The sequence below is a fragment of the Spermophilus citellus genome, assembly GCF_964194105.1.
Source record: "Spermophilus citellus genome assembly, chromosome: 1".
Classification (NCBI taxonomy): Eukaryota; Metazoa; Chordata; class Mammalia; order Rodentia; family Sciuridae; genus Spermophilus; species Spermophilus citellus.
The window spans coordinates 158,798,729-158,819,262 of record NC_138182.1 but is presented as its reverse complement, the minus strand read 5'-3'; the positions used below and the strand labels follow the sequence as shown (position 1 = coordinate 158,819,262).

Genomic DNA, 20,534 nt, shown 5'->3' with positions numbered 1-20,534 from the left:
CGCGGTACTCACGGGCCCAAGCATCTTCTTCGAGCTCGTTCTTCTGCTTTGGAGCGAGAGGCCCAGAGGACAGAGCCCCCGGCCTGGGGGAGGCGGCAGCGGAGACGGCCCGGGGGGAGCAGACAGTGGCAGTGAAAGCGGCTCCCAGCGCAGGGCTGGAGGCGCGGGGCGCGCGCACGGGCGCGTACACGGCGCGTGCCGAGTCTGGCGTGCGCGCGCGCGGCGGCCAGCAGAGGGCCCCCCGCCCCCCGCCACACGCCGCGGAGGAGGCTGCCAGGAGAGGGTATAGGGTGGGAAGGACGCGGTTTCCACCTGCCGCGCTTAGAATAAGAGCCCTGGGGCACTGGACTCACACCCCCGAGGGCATCCTGCACAGAGCATGCATGAGCCACCCAGCTCCTGTCAACAGGCTGCCCCGCCGGACACGGCAGCAGACCCAAAGCACGTATGGGTCGCACACGGTGGATGTTCAACCAATCAGCTGAGGTCAGGAACCCCAACACGCACACAGCTCAACCTGGACAGCACACACACGTGCAAGTCCTGGCCACATGATGACAGGCGCTGCACACACGCCCCTCGGGCAGGGGTTCGAGCAGTGTGGCTCCCTCTCCACTCATTACACACCTGAGATGTCCCCAGCAGGGCACATCACCAATTGCCTGCTAGGAAAAAACATAGGGGGGAGGAACAAGTGCTGAGCATATAGCCTTGGCCCCATGAGAAAGAGATGATCCTAGGGCCCCACCCTGAGGTAGCCTGATAGAGGCTACTATGAATCTGGGTGCCCAGGCCTTTTAACCTAGTTCTGTTTCTACTTCAGCTTCTCTATGACAGTTAGGGTGATCTACCAAAAGAACTCTTCATCACCATATCAGTTGGGAGTTGAGGTTTCAAGGGACAGGACTCTAAAATATATAGGCTTGAGCCCACAGGGTCTGTGTCATGTAACTGGAAATGAGAATCAAGGGCTAGATTCTCCATTTGGTCACAATTGATTCTAGTTGTTTCAGTAACAGCATCGAGCATGTATTTGTTTCTTGCCAACTACTTTCTCCTGTTTGCATCATCCTAGGACAAGTTGTCCCCAAGTAGTCGGGAGACCTCCAAGGCTTATATCCTGCTATTCATCCCCAGAGGAAAGAGAACTCCCTTTCTTTCCCAATAGTTCTAGCAAAAAGCAAACAAGCAAACCAAAAACACCACAATGATTATTTTTTTGGATTCGTTTGGCCAAGTGTGCAGCAGTGAACCAATCCAGGAGTACATGCCTTGGGGGAGGGGATGTATTCCAAGTGGCTACCCAGTTTCTGTTCCTTTTTCTTTGGATATGAACACCCAGATTCCATTGGAGGAAGTCATTGCCCAATCACTTTGGGCACCAACATGGTGGACACCTCTGAACCCAAGTACTCTGTTCCCCCTTTGAACATTGAGCAGGTTTCCAGCCTGGCTATTGGGACTCCTTGGGCTGAGTCTGGTTCAATGACGCCAAAGCACAAATGGCTTAGCATCTTGTTTCTGGTAGTCATGCCTTATGAGTGTTTCTTGCCATCTACTTTCCTGATGAGAAGGGAGTCTGCAACTAATACCTCTGGCCCTTCTTGTCTGAGCTCCCCTATGTCCTTTAACATCAAGTTATCTGGAAGACAGTGCCATTCCTCCCCAGGTCACACATACTAGGTATGTCTAGTGTACCTATATGCAAAGAGTGCAAGCCCAGCACCATCTAAGCCACACAGAATGAGAAGGGGTTCCTCAAGGGAAACTTGGGGTGCTTCTATAGCTACTGGGACAAACCAACACAACCAGTCAAAACCCTTCAGGGATTGCCCCACATCCTTAACATGTCTTTCAAAGCTAGAGAGATTTGAAAGCATTGACCTCAGCTGCAGTCACTTCTTTTTTTCCACCCTGCCCCATGCTCAGCCATTCTAAACCACTAGCAGCCCTAAGACCATCAATATGGTCCTGTGTCCTGGACAGTACCAACTCTGACGTCTTCGAGGCCAAAGGGCTTCCCCTGCTTGGTGTTGCCCCCCAGCCCCAGCCCTCTGTTGCAGTTCTGATCACACTAGGTGTCACTGTTCTCACGTCTGCCTGCCTACCAGACTGAGCTCCAAGCTGGCAGGGACGTCATTTCCATCTGGGTCCCCAGTTCCCACAGTAGAGCTGGGTGGAGAGGTGAGCTTAGCAAAGGCTTATTGGGAAATGAATTCTGGGAGTTTCCTCTTGTAAGGATTTCAGGTGAGCTTAACCTTAGTCAAGTTCTGTAGATTCTTTCCTCACTCAAGGGGGAGCTTGGGAAGGGTCTGATTCCTATCTACCCCATCTCACCCCCAAGCAGATCCTGGTGCAGCAAGAGAAACACACCTCAGGCCCCATCCTCATGCCTCATGAACATGATCTGGCTTTCCTATTCTCACCTGGTTACAATTCCCACCCTGCAATGGTCATTTTCCCATGGGAGACCTAGAGCAACCCCAGAAAATACTCCATACACCAAAAAGGGGCCCTTTCTGCTGAATTGGTGCTGGGCATCTTTTGGCTGCTCTTATGATAGTTGCTAAGCTTGGTAACCAGCACCCATTCCTCTAGCTGGAAGTCCTGACAGTGATCAAGTGATCACTAGCTGCTGGTCTCTTCCTTCAGGACTCAGGCTTGAACCAAAGGCCCCAGGATCTCAAGCACGCTAGGCAAGTGCTCTACCACTGAGCTACAGCCCCAGCGACCCTGCAGGGTGATAGCCATCACAACTATCTTCCTAGTTAAGGGAAGGGCCTGTGCAAAGCCAGCTTGAAAAGTTGCCAAGGCTGTAACTTAAACCCACAACTGTCAACTGCAAAGCTCAAGTGGCTTCTGCAGCCCTAGGTACTTAGGCCAGAGGTAAGAAGCAAATCTTACAGGGCATTCTTGGTGGCTGGGGACACTGGAAAGCTACCAAGCAGTGATGGATTTGCAGTCTGGGACAAACTTGTAATCAAACAGCTCTCGCCCCTAAGTATTTACACAGGTGGTCCACTGCAATGTTCTCCCCAATCCCTTTTGTTCTTCATGTGCCTCTCTTTCAAGCCTGGCTAACCATTACCTACAGAAACCCTGAAGGCCTTCTTTCCAGTATCATCACCCACATTTAATGTTTCAAGGGCAAAACTGAGATGGGTCTCATGCACCAACCCAGGGCCAGGTACATAACAGGGGGCCAAGTTAGGAGACCAGAGACAAGTGTTCCTAATAGCAGCTCTCACCTGGCTCCCTAAGCTGTTGCAAGTTCACATTAAGGCAGGTCACCTTGGCTTTGAAAAGCTCAAAAGCAGACCAGCCAAATCCACACCCCAGGGGGAACGGAGGCTTCCTTCCTCAGGCCCCATCCCATTTAGGAAGCTGAGAAACACCAATGGATGAGCCCAAAGGCCACACCAAGGCTACCTGCAAAGTCTACCCTAAGATTTGTCCTAGGGACTTGGAAGGGCAGCCCCTCATAGCCCTACCAGGTCCACCTCCAATCCTTTCTTACTTCTCTGGACCAGAGAAGCAGGAAGACCCCCTTGAACACCAGAAGCAAGAAAGAGGCAGGCAGGGGCAGCTGGCTAGGTTTGTGCTCAGACTGTATTCACAGAGACACGTGGCAGCTTACATTGGACAAAATGAGTAATAAAAATTGGCTTTAAATATGGAAAATCTAGGGCCCTATAATCCCATGTTACCCTAACACTGGGACCAGGATGGTCATCACAGTCTGGGAAGGACCAGGGCTGGGACCTGGGGCACAGGCACAGCCTTACCTTGCCCCCTTCACACACAGTTACACACACACACACACACACACACACACACACACACGCTCCCCATGGGCACACACAGGGAAGGCGGATTATTGCTGGGCACGTGTGTCTGTTGTTATGAAGAGATTCTGGAATGATGGAGGTTTGGCCAGGGACACCCCACACCCTCCTATGGTCTGAGCTGGAGCATTTCTGAAGAGGTGTCTTCAGGACAGGGCCCAGCATAAGAGACAAAGTGCCCTGGGAGCTGGAAGGCAGAGAAAGACCCATCTAGGACAACCTGGGCAGTGGACTGATGGGTCTCATGGTCAGCCCAATCTCTGGTCACACTTTGGCACAGGCCTAGGGGACACTGAAGCCCCAGATCCAGTCTAACAAGTGCTTGAAGGGACAATATTGGGTCTGAAATGGTGGTGGCCTGAGCCCAGGACAGTGGGGCAGGCACAACTGTCATTTGGAGGTTGGTGGTGGCCAGTGCAGTGCTGGGGACTCAAGGGTGTGGCCTGGCCCAGCCTCAGGCGATCTGAGCTGGGCCTGAGAAGCCTCGTTTGGCAGTAACTCCTCTGCCAGCTCCCAGCTCTCCTGACCAGGGCTGGCTGCACAGAGGAGGGGAAGCCAGGGCGCCAGTCTGGGGTGGGAATTAAGAGTGCTCTGGTTGCGATAGACACTCGTACAAATACATAAATACAGAAAGCCCCAAGCTCCGGAGAAGAGCTGAAGGGACGCACCTTTGTCCCAGGGACGGCCCAGTCCTTGCCAAACTCAGCCAGGCCAGGGGCTGAGGGGCAGAGGACACTGGGGACAGCTCCGGCTGTATTCCCCAGGCCACGACTTGAGTGGACAATGGGGAAGACCACTGTGCAAAACTGTAAACAGCGTTCAGAGTAGCTGCTACCGCCAATCGCCGGTGGGGGCCTCAGGCTGGGGACTAGAGGCGGGTGGGGAGTTCTTCCTCACTGTCGCTGCAGTTCCCACAGCAATCCTGGAGGGACAGGGAAGACACGGAGGGAGAGAGGCAGAGTGGGCGCCATTAACCACCTGTGATGTCCAAGGGGCCAGCTCTGCCTGAGCAGGCTGGGAGCTGCCTGGGGTCATGTTCTGGAGAAGAGGATCCCATGAGGGGCCTGGAGCAGCAGATCAGGCCACACATGGGTAGGTGTCAGGGCATAGGCTTCCGGCAAAAAAATAAAATAAGTTGGACTAGAGAGACCCCAGGACCTGCCAGGGCAAGGCCATTGTCCAAAGGCATGGCATGGGGAGACAGGCAGCTAAGCAAGGCTAGCAGCTTGAAGGGGACAGGGTGCAGGGAACTGCAGCAGCGGGGAAGGGGATAGAGGAGCGGGCACCAGACTTCTTTCTCCCACATCTCTCCTCTGCCATGGAAGGGCTGCCTGGGGCTCCCCAAGGCCGGGCAGGAAGGCCAACCCACGGGGAGCCCACACTGCTCACCTCTGGAAAGAGAAAAGAGGCCATGAGCCCAGCCAAGGGTAGGGGACAGGTGGGAATGAGGCCAGAGACCCTGGGCACCGCTGGCAGGGCTGGAGGATGCCCACATCCAGTGCAAGCGGGCACCAGCTCTGCCTCCCACCAGTGTCCCCTAGAGCCAGGCTGGGGGCCCAGTTAGTACACTGTCAGGGCTTACCTGGCGACTAAAGAGTCTCTGCAGCAGTCCTTTCTTGGGGGGTGCAGGCGGCTGGCCTTTCCAGTCCAGGTCTGGAGGAACTGAGCCATCCAGCCCAAAAACATTCAGCTCCTGGAAGCACTCAGTCTCCACCATCTACTGAGAAACAGGCAACTGAGAGAGTTGCCCCCAGGGCCAGACCCCTGGAACCCACACCATCCCAGCAGGGCAGACCCCCACCTCGTTCTGCCAAGGGATGGGCACACTGCCAGTGGCAAACTTCTGGTAGAAATCCTGGTCGGTGGGCTCCAGCTCCACACCTTTAACTGTGGAGAATTGTTCAATATCCAGAACATCCTTGCAATAAATAGCCTGGGGCTGGGGGGCACAAAGGAAATAGTCAGATAGGAAACACACACACACAAGGAAGGCAGCTCAGCCTTGATTCTCCCTCTGGCCCTTGATCTGGTTCTGCTCCAATACCAGCAGAATCTGGAGTCTAGAGTAAGCAACCAGGTACCCCATACACTTGCTAAGCACAGCAGTCCTTTTTCTCTGTAAACTGGCTTCATTATCCCTCACTGATCAATGACTGAATATGGCTGTGTACAGACTTGATGCTGGGCCACTCCCTCACCAGCCTGGGGGTGAGGAGTGCAGGCTAGGGAGAATTACATGCTGAATTTCAGTTGGCTTCCTTATGCTGGGCCTGAAGTGGATGGGTTCCCACCCAGAGATGTCCAGTGGCTTGCTCCATCACCCCTCATAGCCAACCAGAGGGCCGGAATGAGTCTCCAACAATCTCCCCAGGCCCCTGCACCTTAGCATCAGAAAGCCACTTTCTTTTCCATCTTTATGCTGTCTTTCAAATCCTACCATTAAGGATGTCAATTAAAATATTATGAGCCAGACATGGCGGCCCATGCCTGTTATCCCAGTGGCTGGGGAGGCTGAGGCAAGAGGATTGAAATTTTAAAGCCAGTTTCAGCAACTTAGTGAAGCCCTAAGCAACATAATGAAACCCTATCTCAAAATAAAAAGGGCTAGAAACGTGGCTCAGTGGTTCTATACATAGCACCAAAAAAAATAATAATAATAATCATGAGAGTGGGGGTATAGCTCAGTGGTAGGGCTGTGCTTAATAAACACAAGGCCCTGGATTTAGGTCATTTGCACATATCTCCTCATCATCATGTAAAATGGTGCATCCATAGGGCTGGGGTTGTGGCTCAGTGGTAGAGCACTTGCCTAACACATGTGAGGCACTGGGTTTGATCCTCAGCATCACATAAAAATCAATAAATAAGGGCTGGGGATGTGGCTCAAGCGGTAGCGCGCTCGCCTGGCATGCGTGCGACCCGGGTTCGATCCTCAGCACCACATACCAACAAAGATGTTGTGTCCGCCGAGAACTAAAAAATAAATATTAAAAAAATAAATAAAAAGTAAAAGGAATTGGAGATGTAGCTCAGTGGTCAAGCATCCCTTGGGTTCAATCCCTAGTACCAAAGAAGGGGAAATAGAACAATTTAAAAAAATCAATAAATAAGTAAAATAAAATTGCACCCATCTACAACTAAATATATATATATATTTTGAAAAAATGGTGCATCCACTTTTCTGAAAAATCTGACAATATCCTTTAAAAGGTAAATCATGTTAGCATATGACCTAGTAATTCTATACCTAGGTATATGCCAAGAGGAAATATCAACATCTGTCCACACAAAAACTTGTACAGGAATGTTCATAGCAACCAGGCACAGTCGTGAGCACCTGCAGACCTAGCTACTCAGAAGGCTGAGGCAGGAGAATCCCTTGAGTCCACAAGTTCAAGACTACCCTGGACAACACAATGAGAACCCATCTCAGAAAAAAAGAATATCATTGTTCATAATAACCAAAAAAGTGGAAATGGCTCTAATTTCTATCAACTGATTTGAATAAACAAATGAGTTAGGCCCTGGGAGATAGCTCAGTGGTAAAGCACTTGCCTAGCATGCATAAGGCCCTTGGTTCAATCCCCAGCACCACATTAAAATAAATAAATAAGTCCGGGCACGGTGGTGCACACCTATAATCCCAGTGACTTGGGAGGCTGAGCCAGGAGGATCACAAATTCAAACGCAGCCTCAGCAAAAAGTGAGGTGTTAAGCAACTCAGTGAGACCCTGTCTCAAAATACAAAATAGGGCTGGGGGTGTGGCTCAGTGGTCAAGTGCCCCTGAGTTCAATCCCCAGTACCAAAAAATAAACTAATTAATTAAATAAAATAAACAAACCAAATAAAAGGAGAAAAATAAACAAATGAGGTATTATCCAAACAATGGAATATTATCAATATTGTTATACGCTAACATGGATGAACCTTAAAAACATGCTAAGTAATAGAAGCCAGTCACAGAAGACCATATCTTTTATGATTCCACCCACATATATGAAACATCTAGAATAGGCAAATATATACAGACAGAAAGTAGATTAGTGATTAACAAGGACTGGGGGAGAGAAGAAAGGAGAATGACTGCTAGTGGGTATAGGGTTTTTTGTTTTGGCTGGGTAATGAAAATATTCTAAAATTTATTGTGGTGATGTCTGTACAACTCTAATAAAAGGCACTGAACTGCATCCTTTATATGTGTGAATTGTATGGTATGTGAATTAATCCTCAATAAAGCTCTTAAAAAATACATCATCATCAAGCTTGTTTTTCATCTATTGCTTCTAAAACATTAAGCTCCAAGGCTCTAACTTTGAACTAAAGACCACAAGCAGTGAGATTATTTCAAGGTTACTTAAGATGATGTGCATAGGAAGCAGTCTCAGAGGCAGGCTGATGGAAGTCAGGCCCACTTGGTTCAAGTGCTAGCCCAGGACAATACCCACGCTTCAGCATTCCATGGAGACCTACTACACAAGATACAGAGGCAGCAGCTCCCTAGTTGGCCTCCCCACTTATACCCACACCCTCCATGGACCCACTCCCTACACTTTACATTCCTGCTCAAACTTCCAAAGCTCCGTCATTTGGGGCTCACATTCCTCTTTCCCTGCATATATTTGCTCCAGGCACACTGGTCTCCTCACTGTGTTTCATCACACTAGACTGTTCTTTTCCCCAGGACCTCAACACCTAGCTGCTCTTTTTGCCTGTAATGCTCATATCTTGGCCTGGCTCTCTCCCTCACACATTTCCAGTTTCTGCCTAACCATCAAAGATCCCCCTGTCTAAAACTATGATGCCCCCACCCCATCACTCTCTGCCTTCTTAGCCTGTTTTATTTTTCTTTGTTGCACTTAGCGGTACCTGAAATTCTTTCTAATTTATTGGTTAGTTTGGTGTGCCTTCTCGATAGAACATAAAGACAGACTTGGGTCCTATGGACCTTATTATTTTCAAGGTCTGAGCACTCATGTATTTGTAAAATTAAATGTGGCTGGCAGCAATCAACCCAGCCTGCCTATCACCTTCTAGTCTCCCCAGTGCTCCTGATGAACTGTCAATCACAGGACCCAATTTAAAAAAAAAAATTTTGTTTTTAGTTATACATGGGCACAATATTTTTATTTTGTTTATTTATTTATTTTTATGTGGTGCTGAGGATTGAACCCAGGGTCTCACATATGCCAGGCAAATGCTCTACCACTGAGCCACAACCCCAGCCCCACAGGACCCAATCTTTATAGAGCAAACACATGCCCTAATCCTGGCCAATCAGAACATTTCCTGTAATATTACACACAAAGTAGCCTGAATTCAGAGAGAGGGATACAGTCAACAGGTTGAAGTAGAGCCAAGGGATGGAGAGTTGGCAACACAGCATGAAACCCTGGTGTTGACCCTACGCAGGAACTGTCTTGCCAAAGGAACCAATAAACTCCTTGTTAGACTTAAGTAAGTTTGCATTGGGCTTCTGCCACTTGGAATCTGATGACTAGAAGATATTTTTGCTTGCAGGGTGCTTGACCCACGAGATACTTAATAAATCCCCCCACTGGCACCTCCATCTGGGTTTTCCTTTGGGAGATGGGTCACTCCCACTCAGTGGTCCAACTGGGTATGTGATCCAGGGATGATCAGTGAGGGTTCTCTGAGCCATCAGAGGCAATGAACATCAGCCTGAGGATTTTTCCCCTTTGGTATTTCTTTTGAAATCTCTAGGCAAGAAATTCTATCTATGGGGAAGACTGAACTGGAAGGATGTGGGGCTGAACTGCTGGAGGTCACTCTTGCCACGCCCTGGGGAGAGCCACCTGACAGTGAAGACTATATAATCAACAGTACATTGTGGAGGGAGAAAAATGAATTCCTTCAGTACTACTGGAGTCACCCCACCTTCATCCCTCCATCCAGATATACCAAAAGCCAAACCTATCCTGCGGTTTTTCCATTCTTATGAATCGAGTGAAGTGTGTGTGTGTATGTATACTTAGCTAAGTCATAAGATTGGATTTTCCAACATCTGCACTGCAGATGTTTTGACCACTACTCCACGGGACCCCAGCCCCAGCCCTACTTGGCCCTGCCCTCAGCAGGAGTGGGAGGCACTCACATCAGGCTTAAAGGGCGGTTCCTGCATGCCAGCTCCCAGCCGCTTGAAGTTCAGTTTCTTGAAAAGGGGGTGCTCCTTCACCTCTCGAGCGCCACCCCCACGACACCCTAGGCGCTCCGCAGGGTCTTTGCAGAGAAGCTATGGCAGGGCAGGGATGGTCAGGGTGCCCTTGGGTGGGCAGGGTGGTGAGGTGCCCCAACTCCAGCCCTGGTCAGTCAGGCCTCCCCCTTGCTGCAGTACCTGGGAGCAGAGTGAGCGGGCCTGTGGGGAAAAGCGCTCAGAATACTCCTCAGGCACTTCCTTCACCAGCCGCTCCACCTCCTCCCGCTTGATCTTCTTTTTCCTTTGCTGGAAGGGCGACTGGCCTGCGATCATCTCATACAGGAGGCAGCCTAATGCCCACCAGTCAGGGCTGAATGTGTACCGCTCATTCTTTACCACCTCTGGAGCTGGGCAAGGGGCACAGGAGCCAGGGCTGGGTAGGTGGCAGGGAACAGACCCTTCAGGCCCCAGGAATGCCCATGAAATTGGGGGAATCAACTCAAATACCCACTGGCCAAGCAGGCAACATCAACTTGATAGTGACCTTGGTGAGTATAGAACACACATCCCATCAAAGGGAGTTGATGTGGCCCTGCAGAGGCACCCAGGATCCCAAGGTCTTGTTTTGTTTTTTTCTTTGTGGTGCTAGGAATCAAACCCAGGGTCTTCCATATGCTCAGCAAGTATTCTACCACTGAGCTACAAACCCAGCCCAGAAATCATTTTTATATGAAGCTGTCTGGCTTATGAAATGTTGGCAACCAATTAGAATTGTTTTAAAAACAATTTGACTTCAATACAAATATGACAAATGGGGCCCATGTAGCTATTGGCTTGCAGCTTCTGGATTTCCTAAGGGAGAAAAGAGAGAGGGCAGAAACTCCTACTTGCTGATCCCTTCAAACAGCCCGGGAAGACACCTGGGAGTTCCCCTCCACTTACTATCTCTTTTCATCTCAAGGCTACCGGGAGGCAGTACAGATAATCCTTTTGCAGTAGAAGAGAGGCAGGAGAAGTGGACCGCATAGCCCAAGGGCACAGGACAGGCAAGGGGTGGAGCCTGTAGAGCCTGGACTATGTCTACTGTGGGGTCACATTTTGGGCCCTACACTGGTCTTTACCACAGATATGGATGCCTACTCCAAGCATGGGCAACTCAAGGGAGGGCAACAGATTCGATTCTCTTCGCCCCCTTCCCTGGTAGCCACCTGCAGATCAAGCCAAGAGTAGTGCTTCATAAGTATTTAGGGAATGAATGATATTGATTCACAATGTGAGACCCTGGCTGGGTCTTGGTCTCCTCATCTACAAAAGAAGAACACCAATGTGGGCTCTCTACTCCCTAAGGCACAAGAGTCCTCCATACAGGAGTGGGTGGGCTAGACCCAGGACACTGAGGGAACCCAGGAGGTTGGTGTGATGGGGCACAGGGAGACTCACCCATGTAGCCCACGGTGCCCACCCGGCCTTTGATGGTCTGGCCTTCTGGTACATGCACAGCCAGTCCCAGGTCAGAGATGCGGATATGGCCTGAATGGGGGTGGGGAGAAGTAGGAAGGCCTGTTAATAGGCCAGGCCTTCCCACCCCACCCCACCCCACCTCTGTGCTGCCCCACCCACCGTGGTCATCCAGTAGGATGTTCTCTGGCTTCAGGTCCCTGTGGGAAGAGAAGAGCAGGGTCAGGTGCTACTTAGGTTGTTAGAAAGCCACACAGGGCCAGTCCCTTCTAGCTCACTTGGCCCCTGGGATTAGATGTGGAGCAATGTTTAGGACCTATTTGGTGTCAGGGTAAGAGGGAGCCCTGTCCCTGACCTCCTGTAGTAGCCCTGACTCAGGAGAACAGATGAAGGCTCTACCAAGCTAGGACTCCAAGAAACTTTGTAGGCAAGTAAAAGGCAGCCCCGAGTGGGGGACTCCACAGACACCACCAGCAGTCTCGTTCACAGCTGGTGTCAAGGAGCTCCCTCCTGTTTGTGGCTGACTCTACCTTTCCTCTGTCAGATAGGGCTACCTATCCATCCCCTCATGGGACGTTAGGAGGCTCAAATGAACTCATCAGCAACAACTATAATAACAGAGCTCTCTACTACTGGGCCAGCCTGTGAGTTAGGAATGGCAGTCTGCCATTTCCAAAGGAATAGTGTAGGGAGCAAAGAGCTCACTGACTCAAGGCCACACAAAGAAGTCTGTCAAAATCAAGATTCGCAAGTGAGTCAGCCAGCCCCTAAAACCTAAGTCTGAGCCACTCAAGTCCATTCAGTGTAAGGAGAGTGCTGGGCCCAGAGCTGGCCCAGGTCGTGTGTGGTCGCAGCCCTAGCACACCAACATCCTTCTACTGCCTGGCCTGATCCGCAGCCTCAGCGCCCCTACCTTCAACTGTACCCAGCTGCAGCCCCCTGCTGGGAAGGGCCAAGCCCCAGCACCACTGCCTGAGGCAGCTCCTCCCCACCTGTACACAATCCGCTCCCGGTGCAGGTCCTCTAGGCCACAGCAGATCTCAGCAGCGTAGAAGACAGCTCGTGCTTCAGGAAAGCCAGCCTGGCCCATGTGGTAGATGTGGAACTTGAGGTCGCCTCCATTCATCAGTGTCAGCACGAGGCACAGTGCATCCTTGGTCTCATAGGCATAGGCTAAGCTCACCTGTGGCCAGGGGACCCGAAACCTCAGGTAGGAGCTGTGGGGCACCCAAGGGCCAGGCTAATGCCAGTTACCCAAAATATCCTTCTGAGTGTCACTTCTTAGGATACTCTGGCCTGTCAATACTCTTTTGGCATCGCCCAGAGCGAGGTGGTGTTATCAGAGGGGGCAGGGCAGGGAGAGGGTAGTCCCTTTGTTAGAGGCAAGGAACTTTATGCCTGTTGAGGGCAGGATGAGCCAGCATGGCAAATGGAAGGGAGAGGTCTCCTTTCTGTACTTACTACAAACCTACTGTTCACTTTCTCCAGGATCTGCTTCTCATTTAGTGCCATGGCCTCCCCTTTCCGCTTCTTGATCCGCTTTTTCTCCAGCTTCTTGCAGGCATACATCTTGCCTGTTGCACGCACCTGGCAAGCACATACCTGTGGCCAGGTAGAAGCAGGACATGAGGGCCAGTCATGCTCCTGCTGGTAGTGTAGGGCTTGAACTAGGGTACTCTGCCAAGGGCACTGGCCTGGCTACTCACCTCCCCAAAGCCACCTTTGCCCAGGACTCGGTACTGCCTGAAGGTGTTTTTGGTCACTGGCTGCCTGTGGGCAACAGATAAGGGAGCAAAGGCCCATGAAGCATCTCCACAACCTGGCCTGTCCCTGCCCAACTCGGGAGGAACTCACCTTTCCAGCCACTTCCACTGCAGGAATCGGTTGAAGTAGATGCTGTCGAGGTAGTCGGCAAAAGGGGCCATGCTCAGGTACTCGTGGGTCAGCCTGTTGGAAGGACCAACCCAAAGGTCAGCCTGACACCCCAGATTCTCAGCTTGATGGCCCAGGCCTCCTGTGATGTGCATGCTCAGCCCACAAAGCCTTATCCTTGGCCAACCCTCCCGCCAACCCACTGAGGAGAGACATGTTCATCCTGTGCTGAAACTAAGGATGCTACAAACTACCAAGGTCAAGGCCAGTCCTCTGGGCACACAGAAGCCCCCTCTTTGGGGCACAATTTCAAGCTTGAGGGCAGCGTGGCTTACCGGGTCAGCTCCTGGAAGAGGTCTTTGCAGGGCCCCTGCTCCAGCCGCTGGGCGCAGTTAGTAACCAGCTGCCGGGGAACCTCAGGGATGAGGTCAGGACCCTGGGGACAGGCCAGGACAGGTCAGTGCAGGGGGCTCCGTTGGATGGCTGCTCACTCCCGGGGCAGAGCCAGGCATCTCTGCCAGCACTAGGGATAGCAGTAGTCGGGTGGTGCACTAGCTGGTCTCGGGTTGCTGGACTCTCTTCTGGCTACTCCCCTCGAGGCCGGGTGAGGGAGAAGTGCTGGCAGCCCGCCTGGCCTGGGTCTGGCCCTGGCCCACCCCCTGGGCTCCATGCCCACAATGTTGTCTGGAGCAGCTCCAAGGCACTCACTGCCCAGGCTGTGGTCACTCCTCTCCCTGTTGTCATTGAGCCCTGCCAGCCGCCGTCATCTCTCCATCACTGTTCACTCACCGTGTGGCTCAGAAAATTCTGCATTAGCCGCCGCCCACATGCCTTCCGCTTCTCGTCAGGGGTCACTTCGTACTCAGCCTGCAGGGTAGAAGGTAGGGCAGCTTGGGGTTTGAGTGGAGCAATAGGTGTGGGGAAATAGGACAGTGGCTGGGACCTCCATCTGCCCTCAGAGTTGGGCTGGGCCCCAGGGCAGGCTGCACTCACCACCCCATCCAGGAAGGCAGTGCAGCGGGTCAGCTCAGGCCTCGTGGCGCAGAACTCACGGAACAGCAGGCGCCCGATGGGCTGCCGCTCACACAGGCTGTGGTAGTCACGCTCTGCAGGCCGAGATGGGAGCTGCTGGGGTCACAGACCTGGAGCTCACTGGCAGGATGCTCCTGCCCATACTGCCAGGCCCTGGGCCCCAACAACAGCTTCTAGCCCTCCAGCGTGACAGTCATTATCTCCTTTAGAAACCTTACCACAACCATGAGGTGGACACTATTGCTATTTCAACATACTTGGGACTGGGAAGCATAGAGAGGTTAACTGATTAGCTCAATGTCACACAGCCAGGAGTCTGAGCTCCAGAGTCCAGGCCTCCTCTCCTTCCCCCTGTAGTCTCCTGGTTCACACAACTTGTATATGTCACAGTGCTGGGGCTGGGTGCGGTCTGTGAAGTTCCGGCCCCAGCTGGGCCAAGCCCACACCTGTTGCCTGCCTGGCGAAAGTGCGAGAGGAAGCTGTGGCTTCCTGCACACTCAGCTGGGCCTCCTTCCCAGGCAGTGGAAGCAAACATGGCCCACTCTTAGCCCACATGCAGGATATCAGAGGAGCTGGGCAAATCATAGGTGCTGCTTAGACCTGGGGCCTCCAGCAAGATAAGCAGGAACTGGAGTCCTAGGTCCTTCTGTCCCCTTGCAGAAGTAACCCTGTCACACTGCATGGCATTGCTGGGCATCCCCCAGGGCTGGCTAGGTGGCGCTAATGAGCACAGGCCTGGGGCTCCTAACCCAGTCAACCTGGGAACTATTCCCTCTGGACTTGTGGGCCCTGCTCCCCTGGACTGGCACTTCCTTGGTTTCTCTCAGATTGCACCCAATCTGCCCTTGCCCTCCTCTCCACACCCACTTCAACCAACCCTAGTCAGTCCCTGTTCTCCCTCTGCCCTTCACCCATCTCAAGCCCAGGAACTGAAACTGGACTGGGTGGTGCAGCCTCAACCTTCCTGGTCACTGGACCCCTTAACTTTGCCGCTATGCTGTAGGGCAAAGTCTCAGAGGAGGCTCCTCTAGCATTACTGGTCCCCTGCATTCCAGCAGCCCCCAGTCCACCCGGGCCTCACCGAGGCTGAGCCGAAGCTCTTCACACTGGCTGATGTGGGGGAACTGAAGCATCTGCCGCCATTTCTTGCTCTTGCCTTTTCGATTTCCACCACCACCTGTAGAAGCAATCAGATGCTGGGTCTCATTTGAGTCAGGCTGCCAGTACGCCTCCACTCAATCACCAGAGTGGTCCCGAGGCCTTCAGGGCACAGGCTGCCTGGGAGACCTTCCTCCTCACACTCTAGCATGCTCTTGCTATGTTCCAAAACACACATGGTCCTCCTGGGCCCTCCAGTTAGGGGCTGGGAGAGCCAAGAGGGGCAGCGAGACCACACCAGCAAGGAGCTCAGCTTCAGTTGTTTTCCCCAGCCGGTCTGTAGGAGTTTCCCAGGTGAAGAAATTAGAGAAGGGTGTCAGAATGATGGGAAGCCAAAGCCCATAAGAGAACAATTCCAGGTCATGTGGGACAAGCTTGAGAGATGCCAAGGATAGACAGCAGCCTGTGCTACCAGAGAAGCTCACAGGCCTTTATCAGGAGAGCATCAGAGTTTTATCCTTTGTGCTTCTCTCTGCCCATAAGCAAGGTGGCAGCATGAGGGCTGGCACTCAGGATTCCCCCTCTCCTGCCTTGCACACAGGGGCTTTCCCGGTCCTGATGCTTGCCTCGTTTTACCTAGCTGATCTCCTGTCTATAGCTGCTGACATCCCAGTAGTAGCTGAAATGCCTTCAGAACCCAACAGGTAGGGAAAATGTGGGCCAGATGTGAGGCAATAGAGAGTGGTGGGGAGTGTGATGTTGTAGCTACTCATATTGGAAGAGGCACCAGGGAATGCCCCTTCCACCATGGGCAGCTATAACACAACTCCAGATGATTTATTGGTCGTTGCTAGACAGAATGCTGGCCCACTCTGGCCAGTTCTTCTGAATTTTCAAAACCAGCTAGAAATCTAGACTAACACATGAAATGCTGGTTCCATTGATTAAAAATTGAGAGGGGTGGGGGAAGCCGGGTGGGGTAGTACACGCCTATAATCCCAGCAACTTGGGAGGCTGACACAGTAGGATCACAAATTCAAGGCCAGCCTCAGCAACTTAGCAAAGCACTAAGCAACTTAGCAAGACCCTGTCTCAAAATAAAAAATAAATAGGCCTGTGGATGTGGTTCAGTGGTTAAGCGTCCCTGAGTCCAATCCCTGGTACCCAAAACAAAATAAAAAAACTGCTGCAGCCAAATAAATAAAACATGTCAGAGAGCCGCCAGATGTGGCCTGTGGGCTATCAGGTTGAGAAAGGTGGGAGGGGCCTGAGTCTTAGCCTCTCAGACTTGGGAATGGATCTCCAATTCACACTTGGCCCATCACTTGCACTCGATGACCCTCAATTTCTCTTTGTGTCTTTCAAGTCCAAAGCTACCTTCAGAGGTATTATGAGAGTGGTCAGGAGTCTGTGTCCAGCACTCAGGAGGCTATAGCAAGTAGTGGGCCCAGGTCCAACAACTTAGTGGCAACCTTAGCAACCACTTGCCTTTTCTAACCTCAGTTTCCCTTCAGGTTCCCCATCCCTATCTCCATCTAGCCTGGATGGAGGTAGGTATAGGTGGAGGAGCTACCTTGGGGGGGGGGGGAGCGGGGCTGAGTCCCTCAATGGGTTCCCTCACTGAAGCTGCCTGGAGGAGGAAGTGTTGCAGGGGCCCCTTGAGAAACCTGATGGTGGCCCTTCTGCAGCCTGCATTTGTACCCCAGTCATTGCTTCACTGTGAGTGAGCAATAAACCTCCACCCCTAACCCAGGGCAAGGCCTCCCCAGAAGGGGAACTCCTCCCCCACCCCCACGGGTCCCTCACCCAACCCTCCATCGTCCTGCTTCCCCCACTAGTTACTTCCTTCTCCCCCTCCTCCCAGCCACATCAAGGCAGCAGAAAAGAGTCACATGCAAATATCCTGTCCTGAAACTGACAGAGGACTCCACAGGGCTCCTCTCCACCCTACCTAGAACTCTCCCAATGCTTATGGGCACCTGGAAAAGGAAGGCAATACAAGGGAAAGCTCACACCCCCAGTGTTGTTCCACTTCACCCTCACAGCAGTCCTACCAAATTGGGCCCAATTTCATGAGAAAATATATTCTGAGTAAAGAAACAGTTTGACCAAGATCCCAGAGCCAGAAGGTGATGGTGGCAGGATTTGAATACAGCTCCCACAACTCAAGTTCCTTTCCCACTTCAAATATGCCTGGCATTTATTAAGTGCCAATTGTATACATATGACAAGGGTTTCCCAAACGAATTAGGTCACTCGGATCATTTAGGAAGCTGTCAAAGATCCTGGATCCTAGACCCAAGCTGTCAGCTAGCACAGCTCTTCCATGGGTCTGGGTTCAGAACTCAATGCCAATCAGAATATCCTTTAGTCTTTCTAATCCCACCCAACCATTCCACAAAAAAGGATAGTGAAGTTGAGGAAAAAGAGACTTGCCTAGAGCCATGAAGATGGGAGGGGCAGAACCAGCCAGGATAAGGATTCCCTAATGTAGGCATCAGACCCATCTGGCCATACAATCTTGCTCTTTGCTTAGGGTCCAACAGACCTTGACAAAGATGCCCACACTGTGTAGCCAGGCAAGGCAATGCCCTCAGCAGGCTTGAGGCCTGAACTGGCTATAGCCCTAGGAAGGGACGCCTGGCAGGGCTCTCCCCACCCCTCCTCCCTGGCTGGCTGGATGACGAGGCAGAACAGAATCGGCAGATGCCCCCGGAGGCTGAGAGGAAGGCCCAGCCCCTGGGCTCGGTAAGGGACAAGAGATAAGACAAGCTCCCAAGGCACTAGGGACCCAGCCTGCCATGTCTATTTCCAGGCAGCATCTCACTGGGGTGACACACACTGGGTAGGCAGAGGATACCAGGTACTACACCCAGATAGGAGCTCCTCTGAGCTTCCTTACGGACAGTCCTGGGCATTCTGTGTCCTAGGCCTTGGGCAATTACAATCTGCCGTGATCTGGGATTAGTCTCTGGTCTGAGCCTTTTTTCCCACCTGTAAAATGGGACAGAAAGGCAAAGCAGATGACTCTTTCAGCCTGGAAGCCCAGCAAAAAGTGGAAAAACCGCAGGATTTCCTGGCCCTAGAGTTCTAAAAAGAAAGGTCTGGTTCACTGTTGTTTGTCCAGCACCCTGGACAGGATGGGGCACAGTACTGGTGTCTGTTGATTATGTTACTGGGGAGGACTATGGCAGGTGAGGGGCAGACTGACCACAGGGCAGTGTGGGTCAGGTCTGGTCCAGTGTCTCCCAGGACCCTCACATTGCAGGTGCCTGATAACATCTGAAGTTCGAGCCATGAGGAGCTACACACACACACACACACACACACACACACACACACACACACACGATCCACCAGAATGGCTTCCCCAGCCTAACCAGCCCAGAATGGGCTCCTACTTATTTCTATCTGCGTTTGTTCCAGTAGGTCATGGGCTTCCTGAGAGCAAAACCATGACCCATTCACCCGTTTTCAGTGTCCTGGGGTTCCTAACAAGTGACAGTGCTGTTGGTAGTTTATATGACCAGGAGTTTCCCCAAGTCGGGTGAGTTGTGCTATGCAACTGTTCATTCATTCTTTGACCTTTAAGGAAAGCTAATTTTGTGCAGTTCAGGAGTCTGGGCCCAGGGCACGTGGGGCATCTTCTGGCCTTTCACCTGGAAGAGGCCTGAGAGAGGCTCTCTTGAGGCTCAGGTCTCACCCTTCCCTCTTCCTTCCTCTCTCCTACCATCACCCCCTCACAACCCCTCCCTCCCCCATTGCAGCGAGGGCGGCGGTCTGACCCCCGCCCCTTCCTGGGCCCCAGCTCCCGGGGGCAGGTGCGGAGGAGAAGGGCGACGGGCCGGAAGGGCTCGTGCCAGCCTGGGGTTCGGGGCGCGGGGCCCGCGGCCCTTAGGACTTAGGAGATCCGGCGGCTGGGGCTCCTGCCTGTGCTGTGAGGCCGTGTGCACGCGATCCCGGGGCCCTGCCGCCCGCCCGGCTGCCTCACCTTCCCGGGCCTTGAGTAGCACCGTGTTCGCTACGATGTTCTCGAGCTCCATGGGCTGCTGCGCCGCCGGGCCCACCGGGCCGCGCCGCCGGCCGGGGTAGCTCTGTAGAGCCGGGGCCGGGTGCGATCGGCGCGGCGCGGCGCGGCGCGGCTCGGCTCGGCTTGCAGTGACCGCGCCGCGGCCTCCCGGGCCTCCCCGGCAGCCGCCGCCGCCGCCCGCCGCGCACTCTCCGCCCCCTCCCGGGGGCCACCCGGGCGCCGGCCCGCCCCGGCCCGCCCTCTGTTTACTTTACTCGACCAATAACCGAGGGAATGCTCCCCGCGCCGTCTTCCCATTAGCCCCCCTCTTCTTCGTCACCTCCTCCAGAGCCAGGGATTGGCTCAGAGGAGCGGGGGGGGGGGGACGGGACTGATCGCGTCACCCCTTCCTGGTTGGCCCGAGGGAGGGGTTCGGCTCCGAGGTTCGAATTTCTAGACCTGGGTAGGACGTCGAATTGTCAATTAGGGCCGAGCCCTCGGTCGGGGAGTCGGAGGTGGGGACCGTGGGTCACGCCCAGGAGGCCGGATGTGTAACTGAATGAAGGAAGCGTCGGTTATTCACAGAAGCACGTTGATTGGGCCGTCAGACGGGGGTGTGGCCTGGGAGCCTGGGGCTCGGCGGTTGGCTCTTCGATGGGGTTTATTTGGGCGGCTTCTCGGGGTGTTGGGCCTCCTGCGTGCCGGCTGCGAGCTGGTTGAGGCCGTGTGTCCCCCTGGGTCGGCCCATCCTGGAGAGGGCGTAGGTCGGAAGCGATGGGAGGCCGAGAGGAGACTGCTGGCATCCTTAGCGGTTCCCCTGCCTCGGGTCCCGCGGCCGCTGGCACCCCCACCCCGCCTCCGCAGCCGGATGTTGTGATTTCTCTCCACCCTCACTGCCTCGCCCGCCCTCGGCCTCTGTTGCCTTATAAGGCCGCGCTACCACCCCTAGACATTGGGATGAGCTCACACCCATTTTACAGGTGGGGAGCAGAGGCGCCGAAGGTTGAGTGGCTGGCTGCAGGCCGAAGACTAGGGGGAAAACAAGGCCCAAATTTCACAGCTCGT

General features: G+C 53.2%; 1 protein-coding gene across 3 annotated transcripts; it reads right to left on the bottom strand.

The window, feature by feature from the left end:
• Positions 1 to 3,591: 3,591 nt before the first annotated feature.
• GRK6 (G protein-coupled receptor kinase 6) lies at positions 3,592 to 19,687 on the bottom strand. 3 transcript variants are annotated; one of them, XM_081303693.1, is made up of 16 exons: positions 19,452 to 19,687; positions 15,444 to 15,539; positions 14,324 to 14,436; positions 14,120 to 14,197; positions 13,666 to 13,766; positions 13,313 to 13,405; positions 13,165 to 13,228; positions 12,920 to 13,060; positions 12,451 to 12,641; positions 11,621 to 11,658; positions 11,441 to 11,530; positions 10,199 to 10,407; positions 9,959 to 10,096; positions 5,647 to 5,784; positions 5,428 to 5,562; positions 3,592 to 4,767 (listed from the first exon to the last, which is right to left on the bottom strand). In XM_081303693.1, exons 1-16 carry the CDS (start codon positions 19,501 to 19,503, stop codon positions 4,714 to 4,716), a joined length of 1,731 nt encoding a protein of 576 aa, XP_081159819.1. In that variant the 5' UTR covers positions 19,504 to 19,687; the 3' UTR covers positions 3,592 to 4,713. The 3 variants fall into 3 exon arrangements, with proteins under 3 accessions (XP_081159819.1, XP_081159821.1, XP_081159820.1); XM_081303694.1 differs by lacking the exon at positions 3,592 to 4,767 and adding an exon at positions 4,781 to 5,236; XM_081303695.1 differs by lacking the exons at positions 13,165 to 13,228; positions 13,313 to 13,405; positions 13,666 to 13,766; ... (2 more) ...; positions 15,444 to 15,539; positions 19,452 to 19,687 and having other exon boundaries at positions 3,592 to 4,769; positions 12,927 to 13,058.
• Between the last annotated feature and the right edge of the window lie 847 nt (positions 19,688 to 20,534).